Raw genomic sequence first — 19,878 nt, forward strand, 5'->3', positions numbered from 1 at the left:
TTGCATGCAACGCCTGCAGGCGGGTCTATGCGCTGTGACGTTTTCCAAAGCGGGCTGGACTCAGGGAGAACTCAGATGATGGGGACTATACAGCGGTGTGGTGGAGGTGGGTTTTTGCAAAGTGCTGCCGGTCTGGCTGTCAGCTCGATGATCGCGCTGTGGAGGTTTGGCTGAGGAGCTGTGCGCAGCATGGGCACCGGGGATTACATCTGCGTAACTCTGCGTGGTGGTGCACCCTGGGGATTCACCCTGCGACAAGGAGAGGGGGAATCCTACAGACCTTTCCTAGTTTCCCAGGTATCCGTCTATCCATCTATCTAGGTGTTCAAAAAAACTTATTAATTTGAGGTTAAGTAGAATTATCCCAGACTTTTGTCACTGTTGAATCATCTGAGAATCTTGGGCTCTCCCTGCAGAGATGGTGACTTAATGAAAGTTTTACTGATGTTTTTGCTGGATGTTGGAGATCTTTGAAATTCCCCATCTGAATGGTATCAGTTTTGATACAGTTTCGTTGAGTCATCGGTCGGGTAAAAATATTTCATAAGTTGAACAGTCCCTGGAGGGAGTAAATTTATTCGGAGCAGTGCGTGTCACTGCATTTTTGAGTGCGTTGGCTGTGTTTTGGTGCGAGATTCCTCGGGACCCTTATATGGTCAAGGCCATGAGAGAGTGTGAAGCTGAGGGCGGTGTGATCTGTTATCACTCACAAAGATTATAGCAAGAAAGCAAAGCATTATTCAGACGAGTAACCGACCTGAGGAGTGAAAGGTATGTGTGTTATGTAGGAGTACCACTGCAAACAAATAAAAAAGGTATTGGAGGTTCAACTAAAACTTAGAAATGACCAGATATCACTGTGAGAGAACATGCAGATAGGTTAGAGTGAGGCAGGTTAGGGAAATTTTAGCTTCTGTTGTACAAACACTTAAGCTACATGACATTTGTTTAACCTGATAGTGTGGTAATAAACCTTATAGGTAACTTCATCTGCCCTCTCGTGATGAAGCCACTTTTGTTATGATGCATTTACATACAGTGCATGATATATCACACAATTTCCATGTTAGCTTATAATACTTTTACCCATTGTGTAATTGTTATTTATAACTGCATAAGTTATAATACAAACTAGTCTACTTTCTGGTTGTAACTGGTTGGCTGTAATATAGTGAATGAGTATCTGTGTGAACCTCTAAACAAATAGGTTTGCTATGCTCAGATCTCAAAGTTCAGATTTTCCTAAGATACGTTTTGTTAAGTTCATCTTTAAAGAAATACATTATGTCTTAAATGTGTAAAATGCTAAAATAGTACAACCATACCCTCACTTTTCTCATGTGATGCAGAAAGAAATGTTTCAAAACGTTTCATAGTGCTATATATGTGCACTGAGAAAGGTGAAAACAGGTGCCTTTATTTTGGAGTGGAGATTCTATATATGGTATAGTTAGGCATGTTCACAAGTACTCAAGCTGTACAGATCCCTCATCAACTTGTCCTCCACAGAGTGAAGATGTAAATGTTTTTCTTAAACTGAATTCCTGTGACATCAAAGCTCCAGCTGAAGAAAGCACTCAGAAAGCGTCGATAGATCATTTTAATGACAGACACTTGACCTGTTTCAAACAATTGAAAGTTTATTTGTGACTTTTATTGTGATTTTTGGATGAATGTAGATATTATTTCCAAACTCCTCAGCACAAAAGTCTCTCTATATTGAATAAGTGGCTAGAAAGAAATCCTTTATCTCTGGGTTCTGGCATTTAGAGAGTGACTTACAGAATGAGTAAAAACACAAAAAATATATTTTTATATGCCCCTCCACTCTGTTGAAGTTGTTTCTGTAAGTAAACAAAAAGACATAAAGACAAATTCACTTATGTAAGCTAAGGACAACTTCAAGATCTAATCAAATATTTTCCACAAACTAATCCCCATAGTTTCACTGCAATCTTACAAGCCAGTTCATTTTCATGTAAGCAAATTCTCCACAAAGTTATGTACATTGTACTGAAATGCTTTTGAACATGAGTCAATATAGCCCTTACAAAAGGCTTTGCCAAAAAGTAGCAGCATCAGTGAGGTTCAGTAAGTAAAACAACTGCAAAAGTCCTCTGTCCTTTCCCCAACCTCTAATGCCAGTTTGAGACTTAACTTTCTCTTGAAACTTTAGATATAAATGTGGTGTTTAGAGTGTTTTAGCCTCAAAAGTGTTCTTGTGTGTTATGTAAGAGTCTTGTGAATACAGTGGATTTAAGTGTTTGCCTATTAAAGTGAAGTAGCTACATATTATGCATATGCCTCAGTCTAGGACATCTGGGGGCTTTAGTCCACCTCATCTGGAAGGCATAACTCTAAACATATCTCCAAACTCTTCTTGTGGGAAGGACAGAGAGCCAAGTCTGTTAGTTAAAAGTCAAAAAGGCAAACATACCAAAATCATGACAAATACTCTTAAGCTAGAGGTTCTCCTGTATCTGATAAAAATGTGCTTTTTTGAAAAGCTTCTGCTGAATGTAGTGAAAACTGTGTTGTGTTTCCTGAGAGAAAGTGATTGTTCAGTGCACTGACAGGCAGTACAGTGTAAGGGCACGGGGTATCCACTCTTAAAAGGTTCTTTCCATATAAGGGAAGCTGTATTTTTCTTCTTAGTTGGAGTCATGGCCTGAGTACAAAGTTGATGAGGTCACTTTATTTTTAAAGCTACAGAAACTGCATGATACAACATTTTACAAGTCCTGACCTACAAATACACCAACACACCTTTAGAAAAACATAGAATAATTAACGTCTGATCTATTGTAGCAATGGTATACACTTATTGGATGTCTTAGCAAAATTAAAAAGACTTTGTGATGTAATCTGTGTTAATACAAAACAGATACTCAGAAAAAGAAATAGTTTAAATCATCCCAACCTGAACAGGGGACATTTTGGCCTCCTATTACTAAGGTATGTCATCTTGGTATGTGGAATGTCAACATGCATCAGATCAGTTATGGATCGCTGAAAGCAAAGGAAATGTAATCTAAAAGTCTGCAAAGTTGTTAACTTCAGGGGCTAGCTGGAGTCTGCACATCGAAATGAATTACAGTTAAATGAACTTATCCAAATGATACTTAAATTTGGAGGAATTCATTTCGTAGCTTGAATTAGAAGTCCTCTTTGCTTGGATTATCTTGCCCTTTACAGAGCAAAGAGGGCTCTTGTTGCTGATGTTTCAGCCTTAATAGTGCACCATAGGAACCTTATTAAGCTGCCAAGCAATCAGCAAAATGCCATTGCCTCATTCATTCAGTGCTGTTTTCCCCCCACTAAACAAAGTGCTCCACAGTTCCTTCCATTACTGGAGTTTTGGCATTGTGTTTTTCGGCAAAACATCTACATCCTGGTCCTGGGAGGGAGCGGTGATCTCAGACCATGACTGTGCTAATTTTCCCCCTTTTACATTTCACATCATCTTAACAAATTAAGATCGATCCTCCAGCAGCTTTATGTTTTGGTGATATAATAGTGAGTTGCAGTGTTTCTGGCAGTCAATGCTCCTTGCCTTTGCCATGCAGAAGTGAGGCCATGTTAGACTTTAAGACTTTTAGACTCACCAGATTATAAAAAATCCCCAATTATAGTGTTGTAATAATGTTTTTATATTTCTCAAAATAAGCAATTAAATTGTAGTCCAGTGAGGTATATCATCTTTTTATCATGGTTAAACATTTATGAGTCATCTTTCTCCCCGTCACCTGAAAGTGCAGGTGATGGTTATAGTGACAGTATGATGTCTACATACTGTATATGAATGAGATTGTCACAGGTCACAATATTGCAAATATGACATATATATATAGGACTAGGTTGCTGCTCTGTAGAAACCATGTGTCCCCAAAAGTCAAATTTTCAGTCTACATAAGCTTTGTGACAATGTATTTTTCAGCTAACCCAATGGCTTTTCAAATGGTTTATTTAGCTTAAAAAGTAGAGGACTTTTCACAAACCTTTAAAGGAACACTTTATCCCTCAATTTATTTTATCAACTCAACATTGCCAGATTTAGAGAGATATGGTTTTCTTTGGACAGCAACTTAATCATAATTGTATTCACATGTAGTTTATTTCTCAGTTAAGTTTGTCCAAGTAAACATCTGTGCTGTCAGTCATTTCTTGTCAAAATAACTCATATTATCAATACTATCAGCATATTATCCATGTAGGCTACTTTCCAAGGTAAATCAACACCAGAAAACCAAATTTAAGAAACATTTGGGTAAAGCTGCTCAACACAAATTAAAGTAAATAATAAAGGAAACTGGATTCCTTGAAAAAACACCTAATTACAATATATTTTCAGTAAGAAACAATGCAATATGTTTTCAATAAGTTTAATTTCTGGTTCTCCAGTGGAAAATATTCTGCTCTAAGACCAAAAAAGAATAGATGAGTAAATGAAGACATTAAATGTAACTATCCTCCACACATGGTGTAAGTACTACCTGTGAAGCAGCTGGAAAATATTTGTGTGAAATGTAAAAACATAATTGCTTAAAGCTGTGAAGGGCAGGAACTGCCGGGAGCTAGGTGAACACATTACACAATCCCGTATTTCCTGTGATTTTCTGTTGTGTTTAAGCCTATTAAACAGATAATTTGATAATGGGCAACCCAGGATAACACAAGCACATGATGCTGTGTAATTGCAGCCCCACATGATGTAAATTCTAATGATCAGGGCAATGGTATTTTTGGAAAGCACTTCATTAGAAAAAACTGTCCAACAATGTTCATGCTCTCTCTCATCCGACACCTACAGTAGCATTTATTTGTTATTCCTTCCAGCCCAATTACTGCAAACTGGTTTTCTCTTTACAAGCAGTTTAAGACCAACAAGATTGAGACGCTAAGGTGGTATTGGCCTCCTTTGAACATTGCATGACTGTCTGTATATCTTTGTGTTGCAAGGAGAGAAAACGACAAAGGTTTCCCCTCCTTTTTTGGAGCATGAATGGTTGCTGTGGCGTTCCAGACGAACCATCATCCCCGTAGTGAGGCGTGAGTCCCCATAGACAGGCTCATAGGCTGCCTTATAGGGCCTGTTTGCACACTGTTAACTATTAAAAACTCAGGGATGGAGTCAAAGAGGACTTTTCCTGAAAGTTACCAGCTCTATAAAGTAGCTCATAAAATATTTTTTGTATACATAGTCTCATTTTATTGCCTTGATTGTTGCTTATAGTAGACTGTGGCTTTTTGTTAGATTTTGTTGTTGTTGTTTGGAGTATCAAAAGTACATTTCTTAATCTATGCTCTGCAATTGGAAAACAAAATCATTCTATATTTTTGCACATAAGGTGCAGTGTTTGGATTCTCCTCTCCTTTCTTCAGCGGTGTGTGTGTGTGTGTGTGTGTGTGTTCGCACCGCCCTCTAGTGACAAGATTGTTTTACTGCAAGTTTTTAGATTAGGATTCATGTCCACAGAGAGGGACAACAGTCAGTATTTGTGTCAAATTCTAAAAAGTAAAGCATATTTATGATAAAGTCTGCATCTTTTTTTTTCTTTCCTTTTTTCTTTTTAAATTAATAGCATTACCATTCCTGATTTCATTACCGTGCCCCCGGATGGGAACACTTACTATTTTATTTTTAATCTTAAAATTTTTGTTATTCCATTTGGGTATTTCCATCAATAAACCAGCATAGAACAACAATATCATTTACACTTTATGTGTGTTGTTAAAAAACAGAGAGATGGATAACCAAGGTTGTTTTTACTTTTAAAATGCCTGAGCTGTGAGCTGTTCCACAATTTATGTGGCCGCTGCTTGCCAGGAGGTCTTTCTGGGTAACTTTAATACAAGAAACCAGGGAGACTGTTTTGGTTTTGTGATGGTGTGAGAGCGCTGCCACGGCAGCAAGGGGACATTAGTGTGATCGATGGCAGAGCAGTGTGGCCATTTACTCATGTTCAGTGTCGTCAAAGGTTAACTTGTATTGACTCCGACGTATCATAAACATTACTGTGTAAATGTGCAAATTAATCCTCGAGGGGAATCAACCAGGACATAGAGTAAGATACATGACTTCATTATGTTGAATGAATTGAGCGGTGATGCTGTGGATTATCTCTTCCAATATTTTAATGGTGTTTTGTCTTTATTTGACACTTGACAGGCAAGAAACGTGGGGAAGAGAGAGAGGGATTATATGTGGTGAGAATGAAACTGGGGATGTCACGGAGCGGATGTTAAAACACACACTAGTATTAGGACATTTTGAAGTGATCACCAGTCTCAAGAAACCAGCAAAGCATTACGGACCTCATTAACCTACTTAAAGCTGTTTATTTGTATTATTTGCAAAAAATCTTAACATATTTCCTGACAGCATATTCTGTAATTGCATGGACCTGAAGTAATCATTTATCCCCTTGCCTGTATAAGTGGCCTTTTGTGCAAAATTTATGGGGTATTTCTCCATATTAAATCCTTTTATTAATGAACCATTTTATAGGCCTCAGGAACCAATTACAAGGGCGCAAAACCATCAGTCATTAGTTTAACACTGTAAAGAGATGCCCTTTAAATGGATCTGAACACAGCTGGCCTATAGCTATAACACGTAGCTGCATGGTTAAAGTACAAGGTAGAATTACCAGATTTATTATCGTACAACCAGTCTATGTCTATGTCAGTGACACTAAATATACACTGTAGTTATTGCTTGACTCTACAGTGACTTGTTGAGCATATGATTTAGGGTTAATTTCCAAATGTTTTGAATTGATTTGGATAAAAGGCCACAACCTCATCTCCCATGTTGTCATTTAATATCTCTAAAATGATAATCCTGTCTAAATACATGTCTTCATATGATTCACTTAGGATGTATGTCACATAGGCTGTCACAGGAAATTGTTGGCCTCTGCACACATTATCATCCATGCATGGCTTGAGCTCAATCCAAGTCACACGTTGCCTTTTTAGCATTCCTAGGATTCCCTATTTTTTCTTTCAACACTGCATTGAACTTAGTTCTAAACATAAACCACTGTTTGTTTTCTCGTATTGTTCTCATGAGAGTCATGTATCTCAATGCCTTTGTATAACCTCAAAATACTGATAAAATACTATTGTCCTCTTGTTCCCCAGATCAAAATGGATTTGTGACCCAGGGGAGAGGTTTCTGTATTATTACCTCAGTACTACCTGACAACATTTCAGTGATTATTTATTTTGGCTTCCTGTAAATAGCAGCACTGTTATAGCTCTGCTGTGACAAGGCTGGGCCTTCTGGGGTCACTAGGTGTTGTGGATACTATTAACTGATGCTTCTCCTCTGAGTTGACTTAGGTGGGAATGGACACTAACCCAGTACGTGATATGTTTTTTTTAGTTGTTTTCTATCCTCTGACTGTGATATTGTTGTCCACAGGTAGAAGAAGGTGGCCGTGCCTTCCTGGCTGGAGTGCGGGAAGGTGATGAGGTGGTGTCACTCAATGGAGAGCCATGCGCTGATCTCACCCTCTTACGAGCCTTTGCCCTCATCGACACATCGATAGACTGCCTGCAGCTGCTTCTCAAAAGGTAGTGATACAGAAAACACAACATCACGTTTGAAAACGTCTGTATGTTCACTAACACTGCAATATCTGTGTATCATGATAACTGAGCCACGCAATAGGTCCTTTGTGCTCACAACAGCGATGCAAAATAATTCTGTCACTGCTGCATTAGCATATAGATAGAATGTTGTTTTGTTTTATGGCCTGCACCCTTTTATATAGTTCAGTGAACCTCTGACTGTCTGTGCATGTACTGTATGTATATATGTCTGTCTATGTCTGTGTTGGTGACTTAATGTATGTTAGCCACACTGTCCTTCTAACTGGCTTCGCCAAGGTGTGACAGATTTGTGCATCTGATTGACATGCAGCTGCTTAGCCATTACTCAGTGGGCAGTGGGCTACCAATGAGTTTATCAGTGCAACATGTCTTCAAATATTGCTGCGTGTGCCATAATATCCCTTAACCGCAGCGAGATATTTACTAGGTTTGAAGGTATATTAAAGTTGAAGACAGTCCTTGAATCCAGTTCTTCTCTGATTTAAAGCAGTGTTCTTTGTGGCTATAACAAGACAATAAGCCCTGTACATGATTTATATTAAGATTGCTTCTGGATATGAGGAGCAGATGACCGCAGCTTGTCATTATCAAAATGTAGTATGATATCCCACTCTCTAGCATTTGGAGGAAATGATTAATCCAATGAGGTCTAATTGACTTCAATTCAATCATAACAGTCACAGATAATGACATTCTGGCATTCATGCTATTCTTCACTGACCTTGAAAGTAGAAATTAGATAGAGTGATGTTGAGACGTGACTACTTTCCACATCAGAGCTCAGACCCTTTCATTTGACTTGCTGCTTGTAGATTAAATCGACTTTATTACCTTGACAACTTCAGCAGTGGAAGATGGGCTTTACTTTCTAAACAACCTCCAGTCTTCAGTGATGATGTATTGCTCATTTAATGATCAAAACAAAAACTTTTAATTTAACTATTAATTTTAATAATCAACATTAGCCATAGAACCAAGAAAAGTTGCCCCAATCACCCATTGCTGTTCTCCCCCTCTTCTCTGGCAGATACTGCTCCATTCAGTCTGAGGACTATGAATCAGAAGAGACATACTGTGGTGAGAGGGAGTCTTCTGGTGATGCTTTAAAGAGCACCACCCTTCACATCTTCTCCCCAAAGCACAGATCCCAAAGCCCAAGGGAACTCTACATATCTGAATCCCAGGATGAGGCCTACTATGGAGAGGTGGACAGCGACACAGAGTTTCCCAAGCGACCCCAGCTGCTTTGCACCCAGCTACATGTTCCCTCATCTAATGATCAGAGAAGCCAGGAGCTTGCTTATAAGGAAAAAGAAGTACAGCGGTGCTTCTCCCCTGGCGACATGGTTGAGCTCCAGGTGTCCCTCTCTGAGCAAACGTTGGATGACATGGCCTGCACCTCTCTTGGGAGCGCTCGTGGGATTGAGGGGGAACTCTCAAACAGAGAGGCTGTCGAGACTGTCCATACAACCACCGTGTCACAGTGCACGCCATGTGCCGTTAGAGAACCGCTCAGCCAGCATGGGGTGGTGCTCAGCTCCCCTTCAATGCTGGGGCAGGTGGAGGTCATTTTGCAGCAGCCATCAGCATCAGGAGCTGGGAGGGGCATCCTGACTGTGGGTGGCCCCAGAGTCAGTGGAAGTGCTGGATCCCAAAGTGAAGTAGAGGAAGGAGGAGGGCACTCCGAGGGAGTTCCTGGGTCCTATACTGTCTCATTTGGAATTCCCTCAGATGAGGCGACACCAGCAGAAGAGCAGGACTCTGATTCTGAGGGGGATCAAGACAAACCTAACAAGCATCGGGCAAGACATGCCAGTAAGTACCTGTGGACTATTTCCATCTGTATCATGTAACACATCTTGGTGTGCATTATTTTTCTCTGTGCGTGGAGTGTGTGGGTAATAAGGTTCTATTCTTCAAGGGAGAATCTGCAAGCTAATAGGTCACTAAATTGCATTTGTCAACCACATGTATGCATTCCAAAGCCTGATGGTCCGGTGTGTATACTCCTCAAAATAGGATGTGTCTCTCACTGCAGTTGGAAGACGGAGCTCATTCCTTTGAATGGAAGCAGATACATCCGGGTTGAACCTGAATTACAACAGAATGAAAGTGGTTGTGGGAGGGCAGACAGCAGATAGGATTGTGGCAGTCAACAAAAGCTAAATTTAAAGAATCTAAAGGGAAAGAGATAAAAGGATGTTGAATTTATCATATATGAGGAGATGCTACTCTTTCTAAAACATCTCAAGCTATCCATTTGAAGAGGCTTGATGGTGAATATGGTTACTGAGGCATTCCTCTGAGCTGTGTAGAAGACATAAATATAACACCAGCACGCTGATGATGCCTGCAGAAGTAGCCATTTGACAGACACCAGCATGTGCTCCCCCTAGCCCCGTTACCTGATCCTTTCAAACTGAGTGCTTTAACTGAGCTAAAAAAGTGAGTCTGTTGCTCACTCCCGCTGTCTTCTCCACCTTCAGGTTAGTCTTGCAGGAATATAACAAAGTAAGGCTACTTGTTATTTTATTATAGCACTGCATTGCTGGATGGTTTGAGAAAGTGGTTGTGGTGTGATGTCTGTTGTCGAATTGCCCTAAGTATCAGCAAATGTGATAGTTTCAAAAAGAACAGAAGATTTTTAAGTAGACAGTTTGTGAACTTACAGATAAGGACTGGTAAAGACGCCCTGTCCTTGTGAATTTACTGCATGCAGGCTATCTAAAATCTTTCTTATTTCCCTGGCTACTTTATGGGGATTAACAACTGATTTAATGTAGTGCATTGTGAACAAATGAGGATATTAGACATGGGTCAGGGAATTTGATAACTGCCTTACAGACTGATAATGTGTGTTCAACTGAATGAGCAAATTTAGAGTAATACAATAACAAATGAAGAAAAGTATGTAGATAAAAGTGAATATAATATATGTGGACTAAGAATATATGGAGTGTATTATTCCTCATGTGAAGGAATTAATTAATAGCTTAGTTTTTGTTGTGTGTTCACATCAGTTCAACTACAGAACATGTAGCACTAATCATTTATTAGTCTGTGGTCATTTTTGCTTCTGAGTTTACTGGGCACATTGTATGTATAACATAGTTTTTACAGAAGGTTGCTCATTGTAACATTGCTTTGTTTCTTGCTTAACTTTGTTTTCAAAACTTAATTTTGACCTGTCACCATGTTATTTGTACAAGCTCTATTTTTACTCCTCAAATGAGTGCTGAACTAAATGTGATTTAGATGAAAAAAATATCATTTTATTTTCTGGCTGATCTTCAGGATGAGCATGTTCTAAAAATAGCTTTCCACGTTCATAATTTAAGGTAATTTAGTCAACTCCAATTACTTGATCAGTGTAGATACAGTGTACAAGGACAGCCTTGAAGTTGTCCTTAAGTCAGTGATTAAAAAGCTGAAAAGTACTAAGTTGTTTAAAAAGCAAGCTGTTTCAAGCTGTTTTTTATTTTTTCCAAAACATTTTAAACATATTAAATGTTTAACATTGTTTTGTTGTAGTCTTATCTTCACTGTAAATTATTAATGCCTATAATTTTAGATTAAATTGTTCCTATGACTCCTGTTTCTAAGCTCTGAGGTCTTCCTTTTTCTTCTCTCTACAGGGCTCAGGCGCAGCGAGAGTCTGTCTGAGAAGCAGGTGAAGGAGGCCAAGTCCAAATGTAAGCGTATTGCTCTCCTCCTCACGGCTGCCCCGCCCAACCCCAACAACAAGGGGGTGTTGATGTTCAAGAAACATCGGCAGAGGGCCAAGAAATACACACTTGTGAGCTACGGCACAGGAGAAGACGAACAAGAGTACAGTGACGAGGAGGACGAGGAAAACGAAGACGACAAACAAGAAACCCACACTGTTGAGTTTACCCTTGTGGCTCCTGACGATTCTGAAATAAATAAGCATTTCCTCACTAATGCCCATAGTAGCAAAGGTGTGCTAACTATCAACTGGGATAAGGGTCTCCTTGAGATTGAGAGGAACCTGAATAACCAAGCAGAGATGGAATGTTTACCTGAAACCAAGGGCAAGGGTGCCCTAATGTTTGCCCAACGGCGTCAGAGGATGGATGAGATTTCCGCTGAGCATGAGGAGCTTAGGCGCCAGGGGATTCCCGTGGAAGGAGTGCAGGAGACTGAAAAGAAGACAGTGGAGCACTCCTACATGCAGTCCACAACAGAGGGCCATGCTTACATGGATGTAAACATACACCAACAAAATCAACACCAACAACAGTACCAGCAATACCAAGAACAACAGTACTATGAGCAACAACAGAACTACCAGCAGCAACAAGAGAGCTACCAACAGCAACAACAGAATTACCAAGAGCAGCAACAGAGCTACCAACAGCAGCAACAGAACTACCAACAACAGCAACAGAACTACCAACAGCAGCAACAATACCAACAACAGTATCAGCAACAGCAGTATGAACAGCAACATTATCAACAACAGCAAATGTATCAGCAGCAGCAAGAACATCATCATGAGCAACAGCAAATGCAACAATATGCTACAAACATCAATGGCACAGTCCAACATCAAACCTGTGAAATGCAGAGTTCTTTCAGCAATCGCACTGCAAAACCTTTCTCAGTAGAAAACATGGCAACTACCCCTTATTCTCCCGCAATGAGTGGGACCAATCAAGATTCTGTGGGCCAAGGAGAGCAGATAGCTTCCCGCGATGAGCGCATTTCTACCCCTGCAATTAAGACTGGCCTTTTGTTGGATGCAAAGAGGAGAAATGCTGCCAAGCCTATGTTCACATTTAAGGAAGCACCAAAAGTATCACCTAACCCAGCATTACTTAACCTTCTCAACAGAAGTGATAAGAAGTTGGGTTTTGAGTCAGGACCTGAGGAAGACTACCTTAGCCTTGGGGCTGAGGCTTGTAATTTCCTCCAGTCCTCACGAGTTAAACATAAGACTCCTCCACCAGTGGCTCCAAAGCCTGTGATCAACCCCAACTCTCCTCCTTGGTCATCACAGATAGAATTGACCAACCAGGCCATGGCTCAGTGTGCTGAAAATAGTGTATCCACACCTGCTGTAGCCCCCACCGCAGACACTACCCCTGCTCCAGAACTAGAGCCAACCCCTGCACCTGCTCCTGAGCCCTCTCCCCCTCCTGCCCCCCAGGAAGTTCCTGCCAGCACTACCACAGAGGAGCAGCACACATGGACTCTCCCAGAGCCCAAATCTCAACAACAGCCTCTGCAAGTGACAGCCCAGGAGGAAAATGGTCATATCAATTCTACACTACAGCCTGAGGCTGCTCCTGTGACTACCTGGGCTGCAGGACAATCACAACTACCACAGCCATCTACTAATTCCTGGCATCCAGCTCAAGTGGAACCCCAGGGACTACCTCCAAGTCAGCCCCCATCACAGCCACCTTGGATGACCCGTCAGGCTACTCAGACCCAGGCACAGCCTCAACCCCCCACAAATACTTGGAGCCCTCAAATTCAGCCATCCTGGAGTCAGCCTCAAGAGCAAGCACAACCCCAGACACATCCTCAGCCATCCTGGGCCCACTCTCAAGAGCAGCCACAGCCTCAGCCACAGGTTCAGCCACCCTGGACGCACTCTCATGAGCAGCCACATCTGCAGCAAATGCAACCAACTTGGGGTCAACCTCAAGAACCAATGCAGCAGCAAGCCCAGGCCCCATGGGCACAGCCATCACAGACAGACACTCAGCAGCAACCACCATGGATGCAACAACCCCAGCAAAAATCCCAAGCACAACCTCCCTGGGTTCGACAGGTTCCACCAGAATCCCAGCTACCCCAGCCACAGCCACCATGGGTTCAGCAACCACAGCATCAGGCTCCACAACAAGCATGGCCACAAGCCCAGGCTTCAGGTCAACCTCAACCACCTTGGGTCTCAGCTCAGCCTCAACAGCAACAGCAGCCTTCAGTTGATGCATGGCCTTCATCACAAGCTCAAGCCCAAGCTCAGCCACCTTGGATGCAAGCAGCCCAAGCACAACCTCAAGCACAGTCTCAAGCCAATTTGAATCCATGGGCACCAGTACCTGCCCAGGCTCAGTCCCAACCACCATGGGCCCAGCCTCCACCAGAACATGGTCAGCATGCCATGAATTCTTGGGCTCAAGAGCAAAATCCAGCCCAACATCAGCCACCTTGGGCTCAAACGGTTCCACCCCAATCCACGCCACAGCCAAACTGGCAACCATCCACTTCAAAGACTCCACCACAGCCACCAATGAATACAGCCTGGACTCCTGCTCAGATACAGCCCCAGACACCTGTCAATGCCTGGGCCCCAGAGTCACAGCAAACACCCATTTCCACATCACTGGTTAACACTCGTCCATCTCCAAAACCTTGGCATCCACCACAAAATGCCCCACAAAACCGCACCCCACCACCTCCACCACAGCGAATGCACTCTTTTACCATTAGTCAAAGAGATTCGTCGCCCATCAACCCAATGGCCACCGTCTTAAACCCATCATCACAGGGTTCAGCTTTTGAGATGCCAGCCGTCAGAGGGAAAGGAGCTGATATGTTTGCGAAGAGGCAGTCTCGTATGGAGAAGTTTGTTGTGGACTCTGAGACTGTTCAAGCAAACAAGGCAAGCCGGTCAACTTCGCCAGCTGCTTCCTTACCAAATGAGTGGAAATATACTCCCAATGTACGTGCTCCACCTCCACGGGCGTATAATCCTATTCAGTCCCCTTCTTATCCCCCAGCAGCAACAAAGCAGCCCCCTTCAAATAGTCCCTCATCCAAAGCCAAGAAAAAAGGCAAAGAGAAACAAACACCTGCCCCTAAACCCCTCAATGTTATAGATGTGATGAAGCATCAACCCTATCAACTCAGTTCCTCTCTCTTTACCTTTGGCCCAGCAGTAGAGGCTCCCAAGCCCCCTGCCCCAAAGCCCGACCGTTCACCTCCCAACCCACCTGTTGAAAACCAGCCAATTAGATATGAGCAAATGGCTTCCATGCAGCCAGCTGCACCATTTAATGCTCCATACCCCCAGCAGGCCTATGGGATGCCAATGCAACCAATGATGCATGATGGCCACTACCAGCAAACCCCAGCTAATGTTTATGCTCCTCCCAATACTTATCAGCAACCTCCTGTTGGGCCATACCAGCAAGCATATAACCAACAGTATCAACAACCCACCCCACCTGCTTATCATCCCCAAGCTCCTCAGTCTCCAAACCCTCCCTATCAACAGGCACCGCAGGTTCCTTACCAACCAGCAGGCAGCCCTCCCTACCTGGCAACTCCCTCAGTACCTTACCAGCCGCAGCCTCCCAGTAGCTATGTTGTTCCTAGTTTCCCTGTGGCTGCAAGGCCTGAATCTGCATCAGGTGGCAACATTGTAGCTGCTCCTAAGCCTAAATTTACAGCTAAAAAGAGCTCAGCTCAGGTGTGGAAGCCTACAGCAGTTGATAAAGAGTGATTCTGGTGGAATCATGACATACTTGGTGTTGGCTTAAATCACAGGGTTGATGCTCTTGCAGTCTACTCCCAAGTGAAATATTTTGAGCTTATACAATAGCTTTTGTAATGACTACTACTCCACACCTCCATCTGCTCATGTTATTGTCATAGGACAGAGTTGGATGGTTTTTTTTAAGTTCTGATAGCTAATGTGTATGACATCCCAAACAAATTAAGAACATAGGAATAAAAAAAGGTATGTAAGTATATCTTATCAGACACCAGGTGCCAAAATGAACTTTTAGCATCTATGAATGCTAAAAATGATGCATATGGATATTTCACTATAAATGGATATATACAGTATAAATTCTCTATGGAAAATCATATAAATTAATGTAATTTTATTGAAAGAATTTAAAATGGTGGCAATATATGAATGTAGGGGAGCATGATTCTCAGTGTGAACTGAAAGATAAAAGAAAAGGAAAAAAGAAATCAGAAGGGAATGGTACTAGACAGTAAGCATAGGAAGTTGATTTTTGAAATGAAGAAAATGCTAAATGTGTCTAATGTTGTTTGATAAACAAATGAAAAAGATACAACCAAAATCCAATAAATAAATAACTTAAGTGCAAATGAAATAAAGTAGTGAGGAAGAAGGGTGGGAGCTGTCGGGTGTAATGATACCAAGCAGAAAGCTAAATTTGCAATGTCAGTGATGTCAGTACAGGGATTATGTAACAACTCTGTGGAGTTTCAAGTAAAGGCTGGAGAATACAGCAGTACTTCTTACAAAAAGTGACAACTAACACTGGCTTGGTTAAACTTCAAATGCTTTATTAGTAAACATTTTTCCTCAGTGCTTTTCCCTAGTGTCTTTTCCATGGCACCCACCTAAGTGGGTTAGTTTTATTTTAAGCTTTTTACCAGCTGTTGCATCATGTTAGGTACTATATTTAAACTCATGAGAGGGAGTGCTGAGGTCCAGAGATAGTAGGCTTAAATTTCAACTTAAGCCTTGAGTGAAAGCTACTATCTCTCATGCCTCTATAGTATATTTTTTTCCTAATAACAGAAAACTGTGGTGTAATGTAGTATTGCACACTCTCCTATCCTCACTCTTCCATGCATCTTCTCCTGCTTTTGTTTTATATAAAGAGATGATAAATAATATACAAAAGAAGAATTGTTGAAAGGATGACCAGCCCAATAATGTTCACAAATATATTTTTGGTACAGGGCTGCTTTTGTTCTTTGTGTTCTTTTCTTTTTCCTTTTCCTTTGTGTGTTTCTCCTCATCGTGCACTTTCTGTACGATTCACTGCAGTGCCATTAAAATGTCTTTTATCCTTGTTTGGCTTTCCTTTCTTTTGTCCTTTGAGCATGCTTTTTGGGTTCCTTCTATTTCTAGTCTCTTTTTCTTTTCATCTTGCTGAATTTCACCACTTTTCCACCTGCACTATAAATACTGACAAAGGTTTTCTATATTTGCTCAGACAAAAATGTGGATTGGATTTCAGTTACAAACCACTCAGTTTCTGCTGAAGTGCCATTACATTAGACTAACACTTACACCCACTATCTTTCAAAATGAATCAGTTTCTAACAGTAAAATGAAATACAGTTTACACTCTAGAGCTTGTTAACATCAGCCAGAAACACCTCATTACTGGAATCACCTACATTTTCAGGTGAATGCTTGAGAAGTACATTCCTGCAGAATGACTACCTGATTATGCAGGGTATGAAGGGTATTATGAAGGGTATTATTAGACTGGTAATTTCACCAACTATAGAAGACCTCACTGGATAATTCTGGAGGTCAAGTGAGTGGGCCCCTGCTGAAATGTATATCTGTGTATTGCATTTTCAGGAAGGGCAGTTATTTGTTAAGTGGAATTTTTTCATATCAAATGGTGTGTTAAGTTGGCAGATTTCTGTGGCTATATCTGGGGGAATTTGATTCCTACTCACATGGCTAGTGTTGACCCCCACTGCCTTATTGGTTGATTACACATGTATCTTTATCTCAGCCATGTTTGATTTTCAGTGCACTCTGAAGACAAAATTATATTGAAATGCTTGTGTTATTTATAAATAAATAAAAGCAATGAATATTTACTTACAAGATACTAGTTGCACTCTCAAATGTACTTTAGACATAAACAGTGTGAGGCAGATATATGGTCAAACCCCTTCATATTATCTACTAATCTACTCATCTATTCTTATGTCTGCCTTAATCCACAATAACACTGCTGCAGGCATTTAGACTTACCAGATACCTGAGTCAGCAGAGAATTTATTTCCCCTTGACTCATTTAGCCACATCTGTCTTTTTTTATGACTGTATTCTCCTCTATTCTGCTCTTTGAATCCTGTCGACTCTTGCCATCTGCTGATCTTACACATCTTTCACCACATGATGGCAGCACTGCCTTTTCTGCATGTCTACCATATCTAACACAATGTATTGTCAAAGGCAATGAATGTTACAGAGGTGCCTTTTCACCCCACATAACCCTTGGCTGTCACAATGGAGATTTTACTATTAAGCATTTAGCACTTTCACTATTATACTTTCAAAGAGTTGTTGTCTAGCAAATCAGATCCAGTGAGGAGGAGCTGAGTGTGGCTTACTTTGGTAAGCCCATGCACTCTGTAAGCCAGTTGTTCTGAAAAATAGTCCACTGTGTATGGACAAATGCTAAAGCACTGGGTTGAGGAGGCTTAATAGACGATTAAGTCCACAATAGGTTTAATGACAATAAGTGTCATAGAGCTTTAAACAGCTTTAACAGTCAGTTTATTTTGCTAGCTTTTTTCAGATCTTAATATTCAATCGCATATTTAAACATAAAGAATAAAACAGAGTACATTTCAAACTTGAAATACAATATTTGATTATCATAGCACTGAAAAGAAATGTGTTGACGAACAGCTATTCTACTTTCCATTATTTCCAGGCTGATTTGATTTGGCTGGAGGGCCAGCCTGCCAAACAGAAATGAACCCTTACTAAAATAAACATGTCTGGATCTTTCTTTACAGGCCCTTGGCAGGAGCTACTCCCTTTCCCCACCAGCCAGAGTACCATCCACAGGCCAGAAATCAGCTTCAGCTTCTTCTTCCCCCAAGCCAACGACTTGGGCCACCACAACTCCCCCAACAAGGCAGGCATCCTGGCTGGAGAAGGGCCACAAACCCCTTTCACCCTGGGAGGCCGCTTCCCGGCATCCTCTGGGTCTGGTGGATGAAGCCTTTGCTTCCCAGAACCTCCACCAAACCCTTGCCTCAAACATCCGCTTGGCAGCCCAGCGCAAAATACTGCCAGAGCCGCCAGCAGAGTGGAAGGCCAGGGTGTCGTACCAAGCCCCGCAGAAAACAGGCAGCCAGACTTGGAGCCAGAGTCAAAGCCGCAGTCCGAGTCGAGCTCCCCTGCCATCATTTCTGTCTCCAACAAAGAGTGCTGTCTCCACTCCCGCTGGTCATGCTGGTTACAGGTCCCTGCCCAGACAGTGGCAGCCTCAGACGTCTGTGACACAGGCAAACTTGGGAGCCTCAGTGTCTCCCACCGAGTATAAGAGGCCCCTGGGAAAGCAAACTTACAAGTCTGTGTACACCAGCAGCACTTGGAGTTGGAAACGGTAGGATACAACACAACCTTTGTGACCATAACACATGCAAGTACAAGTTGAGCATTTTCTTTTTTTAATTCATCAATATCTAAACAAACCATATTATGAGTGAGTAGTGAGCAAATACACAATGAAGTGGACATTTGGAAAGATTGCTGGAGATCTCCTGGTTTTGATGCTACTACATTTTAAAAAATGCTTTCTATGTTTTTCTGTTAAATCTTTACTATAAAAGGAGTCAGATGAAATGTTTGCATGCCATAATCAAATGTGAAGAGAGATGATTATTCTAACAATGTATGAAGACTTCAAAAGTGATTTCAGTAACATTTAAGTGACAGCTATTTAGCTTGGTGAATACACTGAAGTGGGTCTGTACTTTATCATGTAAAGCAATGTGTATGTTGTTTAGAATGGATATACTGAGTGTAAATGGGCATGTTAAGTGCTGAATAAGTGGATGGTTTTGGGTGGTTACATAGAAACAGTATATCTGGAGATAATGGTGACAGCTGATTTTTCAGTTAACCTTTCGAAATATACAACATAGTTAATTATGGTGTCCTGAGAAAAGAGATATGTGAGGATGCTAAGGGAGAGAAATCTACCCACCTTATAGTAAGTTGCAGGTAAAGATTGTTTTGAGCTTGTGGATTTGCTGTGCATCTTGGTTTGATTTTCTGCTGTGGGTGTTTGTATTTAGCATGCTGGTTCTTGCAGTGAATGTGCACTTTTTTCCCTCTTTTTTTTTTTTTTTTTTTTTTTTTTTTTTTACTGGTTTCTGTTTGATTCTCAATCCATGAAACTTGAGGATGGCTATATTTGTGATGCTTCCAGATCAGGAAATCATTTTACTGTCAGAATGCAATTAGTGATGCATTAGTGGGGATTAAAACTTGGAGAAAGGTTAGTGCTATAACTCAACATGTTGTGGGCGGACATCTTGTTATGTAAGCTCTGATAAGTGAGATTAATTCACTTATTTACCAGGTGCATTTTAATTAGTGCATTAGCATGTGGCCGCTAACCACTCAGAGAGAGAGAGGGAAGATGAGAGGCTAAAACTGGTTCAGGTTTTCCACCATTTCACTTTTTTTGCTGGCCACCTGGAAAAACAAATAAATTGTCACATTGCAATCCATTGTATATGAAAAGA

The 19,878-nt window shown here is 41.3% G+C and overlaps 2 protein-coding genes across 2 annotated transcripts in view; one reads left to right on the forward strand and one right to left on the reverse strand.

Moving 5' to 3' along the window:
* The window catches only part of rpl34 (ribosomal protein L34), a 750,063-nt gene that overhangs the window by 667,645 nt on the left and 62,540 nt on the right, over nucleotides 1-19,878 (reverse strand). The gene's annotated exons all lie outside the window — the stretch shown is intronic.
* On the forward strand, nucleotides 117-16,437 carry LOC108892605 (synaptopodin-2). Its single transcript, XM_018690262.2, has 4 exons — nucleotides 117-297; nucleotides 7,430-7,581; nucleotides 8,648-9,435; nucleotides 11,256-16,437. The coding sequence occupies exons 1-4, from the start codon at nucleotides 190-192 to the stop codon at nucleotides 15,098-15,100; spliced, it is 4,893 nt and encodes a 1,630-aa protein (XP_018545778.1). The 5' UTR covers nucleotides 117-189; the 3' UTR covers nucleotides 15,101-16,437.

The sequence above is a fragment of the Lates calcarifer genome, linkage group LG15, assembly GCF_001640805.2.
Source record: "Lates calcarifer isolate ASB-BC8 linkage group LG15, TLL_Latcal_v3, whole genome shotgun sequence".
In the NCBI taxonomy this organism is placed as follows: Eukaryota; Metazoa; Chordata; class Actinopteri; family Centropomidae; genus Lates; species Lates calcarifer.

Excerpts from the sequence above, each read along its gene's own strand:
- LOC108892605 (XM_018690262.2), top strand. The coding sequence starts at position 190 with ATGGGCACCGGGGATTACATCTGCGTAACTCTGCGTGGTGGTGCACCC. Across the intron at positions 7,582-8,647 it reads CTGCAGCTGCTTCTCAAAAG|ATACTGCTCCATTCAGTCTG; the intron begins GTAGTGATACAG and ends CTTCTCTGGCAG. Across the intron at positions 9,436-11,255 it reads GCATCGGGCAAGACATGCCA|GGCTCAGGCGCAGCGAGAGT; the intron begins GTAAGTACCTGT and ends TTCTCTCTACAG.